Here is a 13,659-nt window from a genome sequence, read left to right as displayed (position 1 = left end):
AATCTTTGGAAAAAGATAATTTGGAGATTAAAATGAATGACCTTTATTTCATAAGACATGATATTATCAACTAATTGAATTTATCTTTGTTGTGTGGTTGCTGCTAATGGCAGAACTGATTGAATTTATCTAATTCTTATTTATAAATGAATTGGTTTCACAAACTCATAAATCCGATTTGAAGTGAGCCATAATCTTAATTTTGATGTATGCATATTCATATTTTATGATTTATATGATTCAACTGTTCAAATATAAGCATATACATGCAGGACATCTACCGCTAAGGCTAATAAACTGAATGTTTATGGAGATCCAAAAGAGATTATCATAGAATACTAGCTAGCTAGCTAGACATCATTAGGTTCTTCGTTACTTTAAAATATAGAGTAATGAACTGATGAGAATAAATAGCCTTTTTTTTTAATGGAAAATGCTAATGAATGTTTTAAGGTAATGACTAATAATTTATTTAAAAAAAGTTTTTACGGAAAAAGAAAAAAAATTAATATTTTGACAATTTTTTCTATTTTCTATAAAAGTGATGTTAAAATTTTTTAAAAATTGATTGTTAACCAATGCCGACACTTGTTAACATGACTCTTCTTTTATTTATTTATGGTGTGGAAGTGGTAGGGATTACACTTGAATCCAAATAATATGAGGACAGTCACAGTATCACGTGATAATAAGAGTCGCAATTTTGTTTAAAATTTTGATAACAACTCACAATTTTGTTAAGTGCATTAAAGCAACCTTTATTAATTACTACTATTATTTTCTTGTAATCAATTTCGAAATTATTGAAGCAAATAAATATTGATGGTTACGTGGTCCCATATCTCTGTATCCATTGATATATAGGTCAGGCCGTGCATTTACTCTATTACTATTAAATGTAATTAATTGGCTTCTTAACTTCAGTCTCTCTCGGCTGATACCTTTCTATTCTTTTTTGGTTTTTGTTTTTGTTTTGTTTTTTTGTTTTATTATTATTAGAAAAATGCTAACGAGTGCCCTTAGGGCACTCATTAATAATCCATTTAGAAAAAAATTAGGGAGAATGGAAAAAAAAAATTTTAAAATTTTGACAGTTTTTTTCATTTCCTATAAAAATGGTATCAAAACTTTTCTAAAATTAATTATTAACAAGTGCCCTATGGGCACTTGTTAGCATGACTCTTATTATTATTATTATTATGATTATTTATTATTAGTTTATATCATTCTATTCTAATTGCTCAATGTTAATTAGCTTTTAAGTAAGAGGATTGAGACTTGAGACACATCATTCATCAAAGTCCACATTTCATACGTAGCTGATGAAATTTTATGTCTCCTAAAAATCATATTAAATTAATGATTTTGACATTTTTTTTAATACATAATATCTCATTACATATACATTGGTATTCTATCATAAATATATTACATCTGCTTTAAAAAACTGGACATATCAAGTAGTAATCAACTTTATTCCCAAAACGACCATCTTCATTATTGTCCAACTCCTAATTTATTCCACCATTCAAATGATTCATAACTATAATTTTCTGAAATTTTACGTAGGGTAATGAAATAAACTCAATTGTATGCATTCGGTCACTCTCAACCTAATGAAAAGCAGAAACGTGGCTAAAAACTAGCTACATTTGTGTGTATCGGTATGATGAATGACACTTTTTGAATTGAGAGATAACAAAGACCTTATGGGACGACTATAAGGATTTCCAAAACTGCATAGAAGTCTTTGCATTGCATGCTTGCTTGCCAAACCTATAAGGATTTCCACACCTACCATTGATTGCATGTTTTTCCTTCTCTTTATTGTTGTAAGATTTCTCTTCTGATTTGTCATTCTTCTCTATATGCATGGTCTAATATAGCATACATACCTTATTACTGCAGGTTTTACGTGACATTCTTATTATGAGTTTTGTTACATATAGTACCAATCTGTAATAAAGAGAAGATTAGAAGTAGCAAGAAAGAAAGGACTTGAGGAGATGGATTACAACAAAGTTGAATTTGAAGAATCCAAAGTCGGAGAGGTGAAGGAAAAACCCCGTAATATGGAGGTGCGGCGCATTGGAGAACTCAAAGCTGAGAATTTGAAGGGTTTGATTACGGGAGAGAAGCTGAAGAGCTTGATTATGGAAAGGATCAAAGCTGAAAAGTTTAAGAGCTGGACTGTAGCTCTGTCTATGGCTCGATTAAACTTGTGGATAATTGGAGTTGCAACAATATTGTTGCTGTTCGGCACCTGTGTAGTGCAGCTGAGAACACTTAGCAAGACCGTGACGCCGAGGCTGTTCGTGTCCCTTTCTCCTCATCAAGTTGATGTTCCACCGGAAAGTGAGTGCAATTCTTGTTTCACATATTATGATTAATTGCTCAAAATCAGATTATAGAGAAATACGTAATATGTTAGTCATGTTACATTGATAGATTAAACAAGGTAGTATTCTGTTAAAATATTAATAATATATATGTAATTGAATGATATTGTAGAGAACATAATTTTATTTTCTTCTTCCTGTACTTCAACATGATATCAAAGCTATGTTTCAACAATTTTAACTTAAAAGAAGATCTTATGGCTTATGGTATTACCTCTCATTCATAGAAAAGATATTATATATATATCTGGACGCCTACATGGTGCATATAGTAACAACATATATATATATATATATAATTAAATATATGGCACAATTTAAGCACAATCTGCTATTGCTTTTTAATAATTGAATGACTATTTTTAAGAAAAATTTATCTTTGTTCTTATTAATCTGAAATCTTTCAGCCATTATCTTCAGGAGTTTATGAGAGCAATGGATATCTGATAGTTTCGACTAATGGAGGATTGAATCAAATGCGAGCTGGTGTAAGTACTTTGCTCTGCGCTTGCAGCCTATTCTTATCGCATTCAAAGTTCACTTTCCTTGGGGGTGAACTAGCTAGCTAGGTATCTTAAAATAAACTCAATTGTATGCATTCGGTCACTCTCAACCTAATGAAAAGCAGAAACGTGGCTAAAAACTAGCTACATTTGTGTGTATCGGTATGATGAATGACACTTTTTGAATTGAGAGATAACAAAGACCTTATGGGACGACTATAAGGATTTCCAAAACTGCATAGAAGTCTTTGCATTGCATGCTTGCTTGCCAAACCTATAAGGATTTCCACACCTACCATTGATTGCATGTTTTTCCTTCTCTTTATTGTTGTAAGATTTCTCTTCTGATATGTCATTCTTCTCTATATGCATGGTCTAATATAGCATACATACCTTATTACTGCAGGTTTTACGTGACATTCTTATTATGAGTTTTGTTACATATAGTACCAATCTGTACTAAAGAGAAGATTAGAAGTAGCAAGAAAGAAAGGACTTGAGGAGATGGATTACAACAAAGTTGAATTTGAAGAATCCAAAGTCGGAGAGGTGAAGGAAAAACCCCGTAATATGGAGGTGCGGCGCATTGGAGAACTCAAAGCTGAGAATTTGAAGGGTTTGATTACGGGAGAGAAGCTGAAGAGCTTGATTATGGAAAGGATCAAAGCTGAAAAGTTTAAGAGCTGGACTGTAGCTCTGTCTATGGCTCGATTAAACTTGTGGATAATTGGAGTTGCAACAATATTGTTGCTGTTCGGCACCTGTGTAGTGCAGCTGAGAACACTTAGCAAGACCGTGACGCCGAGGCTGTTCGTGTCCCTTTCTCCTCATCAAGTTGATGTTCCACCGGAAAGTGAGTGCAATTCTTGTTTCACATATTATGATTAATTGCTCAAAATCAGATTATAGAGAAATACTTAATATGTTAGTCATGTTACATTGATAGATTAAACAAGGTAGTATTCTGTTAAAATATTACTAATATATATGTAATTGAATGATATTGTAGAGAACATCATTTTATTTTCTTCTTCCTGTACTTCAACATGATATCAAAGCTATGTTTCAACAATTTTAACTTAAAAGAAGATCTTATACTTATGGTATTACCTCTCATTCATAGAAAAGATATTATATATATATCTGGACGCCTACATGGTGCATATAGTAACAACATATATATATATATATATAATTAAATATATGGCACAATTTAAGCACAATCTGCTATTGCTTTTTAATAATTGAATGACTATTTTTAAGAAAAATTTATCTTTGTTCTTATTAATCTGAAATCTTTCAGCCATTATCTTCAGGAGTTTATGAGAGCAATGGATATCTGATAGTTTCGACTAATGGAGGATTGAATCAAATGCGAGCTGGTGTAAGTACTTTGCTCTGCGCTTGCAGCCTATTCTTATCGCATTCAAAGTTCACTTTCCTTGGGGGTGAACTAGCTAGCTAGGTATCTTAAATATTCCCACAAATGTATCTGATGATGAATTGCCATGATTCTTTTTATGGTGTACATATACAGATTTGTGACATGGTTGCCATTGCAAGATATCTGAATGTTACACTTATAGTTCCTGAGTTGGATAAAACCTCCTTTTGGAATGATAGCTGGTAGGTCAATTCATATTAACTAGCTTCTTTGATTTAATTTAATTAATCCATTAGCTAATTTTGAATTGGAAAATGTTAAAAGTACGAAATATTTTACTACAAAATGTCTACAAATTAACGTGATAATAAATATAATTGGTGCTACATTAACAACATAATAAATTAACTTCTTAATTACAATTTTATTCTAGTGATTTCAATGTTAACACATCAAAATAATTACAGATTATATCTACATGCCTAAGTTTTTGACCTTATGTTATATCATTAGAAAAAATAAAAATAAAAATAAATCCCTTTATTCAATATGGCAGTAAATTCCAAGATTTATTTGATGTGGATTACTTCATTACATCTTTGAGAGACGAAGTTCGGATATTGAAAGATCTGCCCAAAGAGCTGAAGATAATGGAATACTTACCTTGCTTCTTTTCCATGGCACCCGCTAGTTGGTCCAATATGTCCTATTACTATGAAACGGTTGGTTCCCAACTTCTAATATATCATTGCTAGCTGGGTAACTTTTTTTTTTTTTTTTTTCCTGCAAGTTCTTAGGTCTAAATTCCTATTATTTTCAAGCAGATTCTTCCAATGATAAAAAGGCATGGAATCATGCATTTCACCAAGTCTGATTCTAGGCTTGCAAATAATGGGATTGCTGAGGAGGTCCAAAAGCTGCGCTGCCGAGTGAACTATGAAGCTCTGAGATTCACTACACCAATAGAAGAAATGGGCAAGAAGATTGTCAAACTTCTGAGGCAAAAAGGCCCTTTCTTAGCTCTTCATCTCAGATATGAAATGGACATGTTAGCGTTCTCTGGCTGTACTGAAGGTTGCAATGACACAGAAATTAATGAATTGACAAAAATGAGGTGAGTGATTTTCATTTCTTAATGGCCCCAAAGTAAATAATAAAATAAATATATATTTTTTCTAAGAATCCATTTAGTAACATTGTTTTCCTAATTTTCCAATGAATAAAAGTGTGTACATGTTATCAGATATGCCTACCCATGGTGGAAAGAAAAGGAAATAGACTCGGAGAAGAAAAGAAAATTTGGTGGTTGTCCTTTAACCCCCGAGGAAACTGCACTCACATTGAGGGCATTGGATATTGATCCTAGCATCCAGATTTATATTGCTGCTGGAAATATATATGGGGGAGAGAGGAGAATGGCAGCTGTGAGATCAATTTTTCCAAATTTGGTAAGTTGATTGAACCTAGTTTGAGGAGTAGAGTAATGCTAGAAATACAATTTTTCATAATTTTTTTCACAATTATTAATTTAATAAATTGTGATTAGAGCAATATTATTTTTACATAAGTTAGTATTAATATTAATCACAATAGGTCACTTCAACAATTAATTTAAAAAAAAAAAATTGTACCTAAATTTATGGATGGTTGTAAATTGTTAGGGTAAGGTTTGCATGCATGCAGTTGCAGTATGGTAGGCTTTGGTTACAGTTATATCAATTGTGTTTTGACGTGAAACAGATCAAAAAGGAAACTTTGCTGCCACCCTCAGACCTTAAACCCTTTCGGAAACATTCAAACATGATGGCAGCGTTGGATTATATGGTAGCAATAGAAAGTGACATTTTTGTGCCTACATATGAAGGAAACATGGCAAGAGTTGTGGAAGGCCATCGACGGTAATTTACGTACAGATGATTTAGCCATTAGCACTTAATTGTTAGAGATATATATTATGGCCAAGAGTGACATTAATCCATCTAGTTAACTCAAAATTTGAGTGATTCAATAATTCTTTTGCAGATACTTGGGGTTCAAGACGACAATTATTTTAGACAGAGGGGTTATAGTAAATTTGATAGATGAGTACAAGAATGGAACAATGAGCTGGGACGAATTCTCCCAAGCAGTCAAGACAGGTCATGCTGATCGCATGGGTAGCCCAACAAGAAGAATGGAGATTCTTGGGAAGCCCAAGGAAGAAGATTATTTCTATACTAATCCACAGGAATGTTTGCCACCATTTGTTAAAAAATCAAAGAGTGCATGATGGTGAATAGTGATGTTCTTTTGGATTAAAATAGCAGGGTCTAGTCCCCCACAGGCAGCTCATGTTCCAGGACTCCAAAAATGTATACATCCTGTAACAAAATTGAACTAATTTTATTTTATTTTATTTTTCTTTTCATATGCGATTTTGTTATCTAATCAATGTGCAATACCTTGGAAATGTGATGAACATACATTCACGGTAGGCCCCCTCCCAAAATTTTTTTTTTAAAAGAAATTAATATAACATAATTGAGCTTAAATCTATAGATTTGAAATTTTAGGTTAAATAATGTCTCTATATGTTATATAAAATTTAAATTCAAGTGTCAAGAGTCATAGTAGCTCAATTAGTACCTTTTGACACTTTCGATCAAAAGAGACATTCAATGTTTGATTTTATTTTTTTTCCCAACTATCGAATTATTATTTTTCTAGGAAAAAAAAAAAACTTAATTTGAATAACGATGATAGCAAGATCTTTAAGGTGGTGATTATGATCCCTTTCGCATTAGGCAAGGATGAGATGTGTGCTCTTTGAGTTATGGACAATGTGCATCACAAACACGAATGACGCACTTGGAGCCATGGAAGTTCCACATACACAAATAATAATAATAATATAATATAATATAATTAGACTCAAACTCAAAAGTGTTGTCTCCAATAAGAATAAATGTGATGCACTCATTAATGTATTCAATTTTCCTATTCATTTTCATGATTGATATAGGTTTTGCAATTGAAATATTTAATACTGATAATGGAAAAATTCAACATAACGTCTAACAAAAAACCACACATTCCATGTGAGATTCCATGTGAGAGGATGGAGGATTCCTTTTATGGGAGCAAATAATTTCTCCTTGATCATGCATGTTTTTGACCAATTTGAATAGGATAATGTTGGTGCAAGTTGGCCCCACCTTGAGTATTCTTTTACCTCTCATTAAAAAGTGGTTAGTCCTCTAATTCATGGGTCAGAAAGTTATCATCATAGTCTAATCCTTCCATAGATTATACCTTTTTGTAACCAAATATTTTGGATACATCATCTTTGCATTTGATTTTGAAAACTCATAAGCAACTAACAGTATTCATCAATGGTGTCGTTGGGACAAGGGACCATATTGGTTATGGAGAAGAGTGTCATATTTTAAGTTAGGTTTTAGATTGGCAAATCCCATGACTTGTAGTAGTCAATTGTGTATGTAATGTGTTCAACCATGTTCAAAATGTGTGTATGTAATGGGTTCAACCATTGGGTTCACAACCCCAAAAACAACAACAACCCACTGTCCTCAACCCCAAAAACGACATCGTTTCACTCAAACCCCATAAAATAAAAATCTCCTCCCCAACTCTTCCTTATCCCCATAACTACAAAATTCTCACTTTGTGGGGTCTAAAGGAAGGTGTGGTAGACAGTCTTATTGCTAAATTTTGTTTATTCATTTATTTTTTTGAGAAGTTTGAGTCTGAAGCTCTTAAACTTGAACTATTAAACTTCACCTCTAGCAAGAGAAAAAATTAAGGGTATTAAAATGCTTGCATTATAAATGATTATTAGGTATTGGTTTGTGATTCTACACAATTTTAGGGGCAGGGAAGTGGAAGATTAGACACACACACACACACACACACACACACACACAAAAAAGAAAAGAAAAGAAAAAGAAAAAGGAATTACTATGTAGAATTCACATAGACATGGTAAAAAAAGATGTCTAATTTGTGGAGGTCTTGATTGTGTCTTTAAGTACCAAAAAAAAAAAAATTGCATTAAGAGCTTATAATTCAATAACACTATCCCATTTTCCTTATTGATAGAATTTCGATTTGAATCCCTTTTTCATCCTTGTTGTAAAACTTGATACTCAAGAACCGTAGCTCCTGACAATTTTGAATGAAACTTGAGTTCCATAGCGAATTTGAGTTTGAGTTCCAAAATAATGATATATCTCTATATAGTTCACAAACAGTGGTAGATCTCTACATTTTTTTTTTTTGGTGCCAAATAGTGGTTTTTGGCCATTTTGACCCTCTCTTAAATGGTTTTAGTCATTTCAGCCTATGAAGTTTCATAGCCACTTCTCATTCATATTGTTGTTCATGTGAAGTTTCAGAATTGTTCCTGTTGTCGTTCACCGCCAGTCAACATTCATTGAGAGGCTCAAAGATTTGATTATGTGAGAAAATGAAGAGATGGTGAGCAACATAATGTATTGGACATCACCAGTTAGCTTGGTCTGGTCATAGTTGGCTTGGCTCATGACTCTCTCTCTCTCTCTCTCTCTCTCTCTAGAGGGTTTCCTTTCTTTTTATTTCTTTTGGAATTACCGTTGTTAATACTTAATATGGATAATTTTTTTTTTTTTTTTTGAGTATATGATTGTTGTTGTTTGGATTGAGTTCTGATATTGTTTGGGTTAGATTTGGATAGTGGTGTTGTTTAGGCTGAGTTTTGATTTTATTTTGTAGAGGGGGCCAATTGAGCCGACTCGAGTTGGCCCACTTGGATTCTCCTCCATTATGTTTCACAAACTCAAAATTTGCCTACCAACTCAACCCCAAATCCATGCTACAAACTTGGGCCTTCTGTCCCAACTTAACACAGACACACACACATCCCCATTGGGCTCACAACCCCGAAAACAAAAGCAAATACCCTCTCTGCTCAACTCCAAAACGCCACCGTCTCATTCAAACCCCATAAAACAAAACTCTCCTCCCCAGAAGCGCTCTTCCTTATCAGCTATCCCCATATCGACAAATCCTTTTTCCCATTTTTCTGTCAAAGAAAACAAAGTAGTTTTCCAATGGCAACATTTACACTCTCTTCTAGTCTTCTCCCTAAACCCTTAACCCCACTTTCTCACTCCAAACCCTTCACTCCCACATCTAGTCTCCACATCCAGTGCTGCAGTCTCCCTCACTGGAACCCAACTCTTGCCACCAAATCTCGGCCCTCCATCAGAGTAGCAGCCGTGGATGGAGATTTCTCAGCTAGAAGAAGCAATAGCAATAGCAATGAGCCCAGAGAGACCATTATGCTACCTGGATGTGACTATAACCACTGGCTCATAGTCATGGAGTTCCCTAAAGACCCTGCCCCAACTAGGGAGCAAATGATTGACACTTACCTTGATACCCTCGCCACTGTCTTGGGCAGGTTCGGTTTTTTTATTTTATTTTATTTTATTTTATCTATACTATGATATTTCTAGTGTGCCCATGTTTGCGTGTATGTGTATGTGTGTGGAAAAAAAATATGCATTATTATGAAAGTTTGGATTTTTTTTTTCTTTTCCCAAGAGATGATACTGAATTGATATATAATTGGGTAAATAAGAAAAGGGTATTTTCAAGTTATGATTTTGAATGTAGTTCAATGAGAAATTTGGGTTTTTTTGTTCACCCATTTTCTTGCTAAGAAAGATGGTACTAAACTGATAAGCAATTGGGTAAATGATAAAAAGTTATTTAGGTGACTTAGAGAATGTATATGACGGGGACCTAGAGAGGTTATGTGGTGAGTTTTGGAAAAGAAATGAGTTCCTGTAAAGTATATCAAGTTGATTGAGGACATGTATGACAGAGTTGCAACTAGTGTGAGAACATGTGGAGGCGACGAGGTGTCATAAGTGAGTTTCCTATCATTATAGGTTTGCATCAAGGATTGCAATTAAGTTCACATCTCTTTGCATTAGCAATGGGAGAGCTCAATAAATTGATTTAAGAGGAACTCCCTAGCTGTACGGCCTTTTTAGATGATCTAATTTTAGTGGATGAAACTAGGCATGGAGTTAAACTCAATTTGAAATTTTGGCAAGAGGCTTTAGACTATAAGGCTCTCCATTAACTAGGAAAGTTTAGTAAAAGTAGAAATAGAGATAGAGTTGTAAGACTTGATACTCAAGAACTACCAAATGAGAATGTTAAGATGAATAAGTAGAAATGCACGGAAAGATAGGATTCGAATTGAGGAAACTTGCTTAAACATTGGTGTGTCCCCTAATGATGAGAAGACAAGGGAGAGTCGTTTGCAATGATTTAGTCATGTTTAGAGGTGAGTGATTAATTCACCATTGAGAAAGAGTGATTTGATTCAAGTTAATGGAACAAAAAAAGATATAGGAAGACCAAAAGTAGCATTAATGGAAATAATGAAAAAATGAAATGTCAATTAAGGAAGTGGTCTGTTGAGGATCCATAGCCAATTAGCCAACCATAAAAATTTTGGGGCTAAGGCTTGGGTGTTGTTATTTTGGGAAGGAAAATATGTTACTAAAAACGATAGGTAATTAGGTAAATGGAAAAGTTATTTGCAAGTGATTATTTTGAAGGTAGCCCAATGAACTTTGGCTCAAATGGGACATCCTTTTATCATAAAAATAGGGTGAAGGGTAAGCTTGTGAGTTCAAATCCCAATGGGTGTGTGTAACTTAACAATAAAAAAGAAAGTGATGATTTTGAAGAAAATTATGAGTTGAAACTGGATTTTGTGGCTGTGTGATTGCCTTTTCATTTTCATTGTTCTCCATTGCTAGAAATTGTTTGAGGAATTTGTTTGTTTACCAACTACATCTGTTGATGGATACTAGGTCTTTGGGTTCCACAGATTTGGAATTTCATATTTAATCTCTTGGGATTATGCCTCTGATTTCTTTTGCTTCATTTGGGGTACTGCCACCTTTCTCAAGATAGGGCTGCTTATGTGCAATCTGACACATGGTTGAATTTTTTTGTTAGCATTTTTCCCCCAAGTATTTTAGTTTCTTTCCTGCACCTAAATTGAAACAATTTTGGTTTCCAAAGGATGTAAGATTTCTTAATTTTTAATCATTAAATACCTCAGAAAAACGCTCCACTCATCACTGGTAATGGCATCCTATGTGGTGCCCCATATCTATGGTTCCCCACCTCCTCTCCCTTGCTATCTACCTATCTCAGAATAATGTTATTATTTTCCTTCTATTTAAAGATCTTCCTGGTCACAGAATTAAGATGCATATTCTAAATGGGCAGTGATAAAAAAGATACTCTTCTATTATTGATATTAATACTGTAATTGTAGTTGTAGCAGATGGCATTTTTTCCATTACTGTTATTTCATATATATGGAACCTGTGTTTGTGTGTCAGCATGGAAGAAGCAAAGAAGAATATGTATGCTTTCAGCACCACCACGTACACTGGATTTCAGTGCACTGTTGATGAAGAGACATCTGAGAAATTCAAGGGTAAATACCTATGTCAAGCACTTGTCTTTTGACCATTATATGGGTTTTGTTGATTTTGCTTCTTTCTAATCTTCTTTCTAATGTATTTTCAACCTCATCATTGTAGGATTGCCTGGTGTTCTCTGGGTATTGCCAGACTCATATATAGACGTAAAAAATAAAGACTATGGAGGTGATTCCTATGCTTTATTTCTAAATTGACACATAGTTTTTGTTATGTCTATATATTGTAATGATGCTATGATGATGTTTCTAATCTTTTTTTTTTTTGTTTTTTACGTTATATCTTTTCTTTTAGGGGATAAGTATATCAATGGGGAGATCATTCCTTGCAAATACCCTACTTATCAACCTAAACGCAGTAATTCAAAATATGAGAGTAGAAGGTATGAAAGACGGAGAGATGGCCCCCCTCCTGAGAAGAAAAAACCCAGACAAGAGGCAACCACTACAGACTCTGCCTCTGGCTGAGGTAGTGGAACTTTAATGTCACGCTATCTTTTCTTTTGATTCAGTTTTTCTTTCTTTATTTCAAATTTCTTTGCGGGGTGAGGTTTCTGATTTTACTTGCCCATGAAAAATTATCCTGTGTATTTCATACAGTGATTGAATGGTACCAGTTTATCTTCCACTGTTAAATTTAGACCTATCATGATTGTAATCCGTTTTGTTTTGTGCTGTTATGATTGCAGGTTGTTAAGGCTTGTTTTTGAAATTCTTAGCCTGCTAGCAGTTGCAATTTATCATTTTTCAGTGTCTGCAAACGATAAAGTGCATGGATAGTTTAACATGAGGTCAGAAAACCTGCTTATAAAGTGAATTTGGTCAGATGCAGTGTTCTTGTATGTTTTGCAAGATCAACCTAAGTAGCATCATCTGGAGGAATACGTAGCTTTGCTGTATGAGTATGTTATGCAAAGGGGATTTTGAGTTACATGAATCTATGTTTAATCCAGAGTTACTTATGCAGCAACTATTTGTAGTTGGATTCATTGATATGTGATATCAATTTTCTTTTGTTATTCCATCTTTTTTGCAGCATAAAGCGATGCTCCTTGAAATTCTTAAAAAATAAAATTATTTTCTGTTGTGCTTTTCTAACAATGTCAAGCATGTCATATCACCCTTTGCTAGTTTGGTGATAGTCCCATGCGTCTGTTTGACATGTCTTAAAAGTTTGAATCTTAGCTTTATCACCTTAACACCTTGGCAAGGCAGCCAGGTGAACTATGTTGCAAACTTAATGCGCATCTAACAGTGCATTCTTGCAGTGGCGTATCATTTCAAACCTTCTAACCATTTTCAGACATCTAATAGAGATTGAAGTGATTTTACATTGTCTCCATGCTAACAGAGATTGAAGACTTACTAGTTGGATTAAACTAGTATAGTCCAGTCCCCCACATGCGGCTGTGTTGTTCCAGGACCCCAAAAATGTAAATCCTGTACCAAAATTGAACTTTTTTTTTTTTTTTTTTTTTTTTTCTTTTGGTTGTTCATTTTCATATGCGATTTTTGTTACCTAATAAATGTGCAATATAACATAATTGAGCATAAATCTATAGATTTAAAATTTTAGGTTAAATAATGTCTCTATATGTTATATAAAATTTAAATTCAAGTGTCAAGAGTCATAGTAGCTCAATTAGTACCTTTTGACATTTTCAAAAGAGACATTCAATGTTTGAATTTCATTCTTTCAACTATTGAATTATTATTTTTCTAAAAAAAAATCTTAATTTGAATAATGATGATGGTGAGATCTTTAAGGTGGTGATTGTGATCCCTTTCACGTTAGGCATCTCATGAGATGCGTGCTCTTTGAGTTATGGACAATGGGCATCACAAACACAAATGACACAC

General features: G+C 33.7%; 2 protein-coding genes across 2 annotated transcripts; both read left to right on the top strand.

Moving 5' to 3' along the window:
• The first annotated feature begins 2,006 nt into the window (after positions 1 to 2,006).
• LOC112028776 (rhamnogalacturonan I rhamnosyltransferase 1-like) lies at positions 2,007 to 7,900 on the top strand. Its single transcript, XM_065759933.1, has 11 exons — positions 2,007 to 2,355; positions 2,820 to 2,887; positions 3,350 to 3,755; positions 4,219 to 4,286; positions 4,440 to 4,528; positions 4,843 to 5,008; positions 5,111 to 5,400; positions 5,530 to 5,734; positions 6,027 to 6,184; positions 6,309 to 6,523; positions 7,833 to 7,900. Exons 1-11 carry the CDS (start codon positions 2,007 to 2,009, stop codon positions 7,898 to 7,900), a joined length of 2,082 nt encoding a protein of 693 aa, XP_065616005.1.
• Positions 7,901 to 9,251: 1,351 nt separating this feature from the next.
• Positions 9,252 to 12,823, top strand: LOC112028743 (multiple organellar RNA editing factor 9, chloroplastic). Its single transcript, XM_024061428.2, has 5 exons — positions 9,252 to 9,726; positions 11,699 to 11,796; positions 11,903 to 11,968; positions 12,095 to 12,268; positions 12,489 to 12,823. The coding sequence occupies exons 1-4, from the start codon at positions 9,374 to 9,376 to the stop codon at positions 12,265 to 12,267; spliced, it is 690 nt and encodes a 229-aa protein (XP_023917196.2). The 5' UTR covers positions 9,252 to 9,373; the 3' UTR covers position 12,268; positions 12,489 to 12,823.
• Positions 12,824 to 13,659: the final 836 nt, after the last annotated feature.

Source organism: Quercus suber, unplaced genomic scaffold (assembly GCF_002906115.3).
Source record: "Quercus suber isolate HL8 unplaced genomic scaffold, Cork oak 2.0 scaffold_346, whole genome shotgun sequence".
Lineage (NCBI taxonomy): Eukaryota > Viridiplantae > Streptophyta > Magnoliopsida > Fagales > Fagaceae > Quercus > Quercus suber.
Note: the sequence above shows the minus strand (reverse complement) of the source record. Positions and strands in the feature narration are given on the sequence as shown.

What these genes read in the sequence shown, in the direction of transcription:
- LOC112028776 (XM_065759933.1), top strand. Translation starts at nt 2,007, where the DNA reads ATGGATTACAACAAAGTTGAATTTGAAGAATCCAAAGTCGGAGAGGTG. An exon ending in AGTTGATGTTCCACCGGAAA is followed by an intron (nt 3,756 to 4,218) that starts GTGAGTGCAATT and finishes CATTATCTTCAG; the next exon opens with GAGTTTATGAGAGCAATGGA. An exon ending in GTTGTGGAAGGCCATCGACG is followed by an intron (nt 6,185 to 6,308) that starts GTAATTTACGTA and finishes ATTCTTTTGCAG; the next exon opens with ATACTTGGGGTTCAAGACGA.
- LOC112028743 (XM_024061428.2), top strand. Translation starts at nt 9,374, where the DNA reads ATGGCAACATTTACACTCTCTTCTAGTCTTCTCCCTAAACCCTTAACC. An exon ending in GACATCTGAGAAATTCAAGG is followed by an intron (nt 11,797 to 11,902) that starts GTAAATACCTAT and finishes TCATCATTGTAG; the next exon opens with GATTGCCTGGTGTTCTCTGG. An exon ending in AAAAAATAAAGACTATGGAG is followed by an intron (nt 11,969 to 12,094) that starts GTGATTCCTATG and finishes CTTTTCTTTTAG; the next exon opens with GGGATAAGTATATCAATGGG.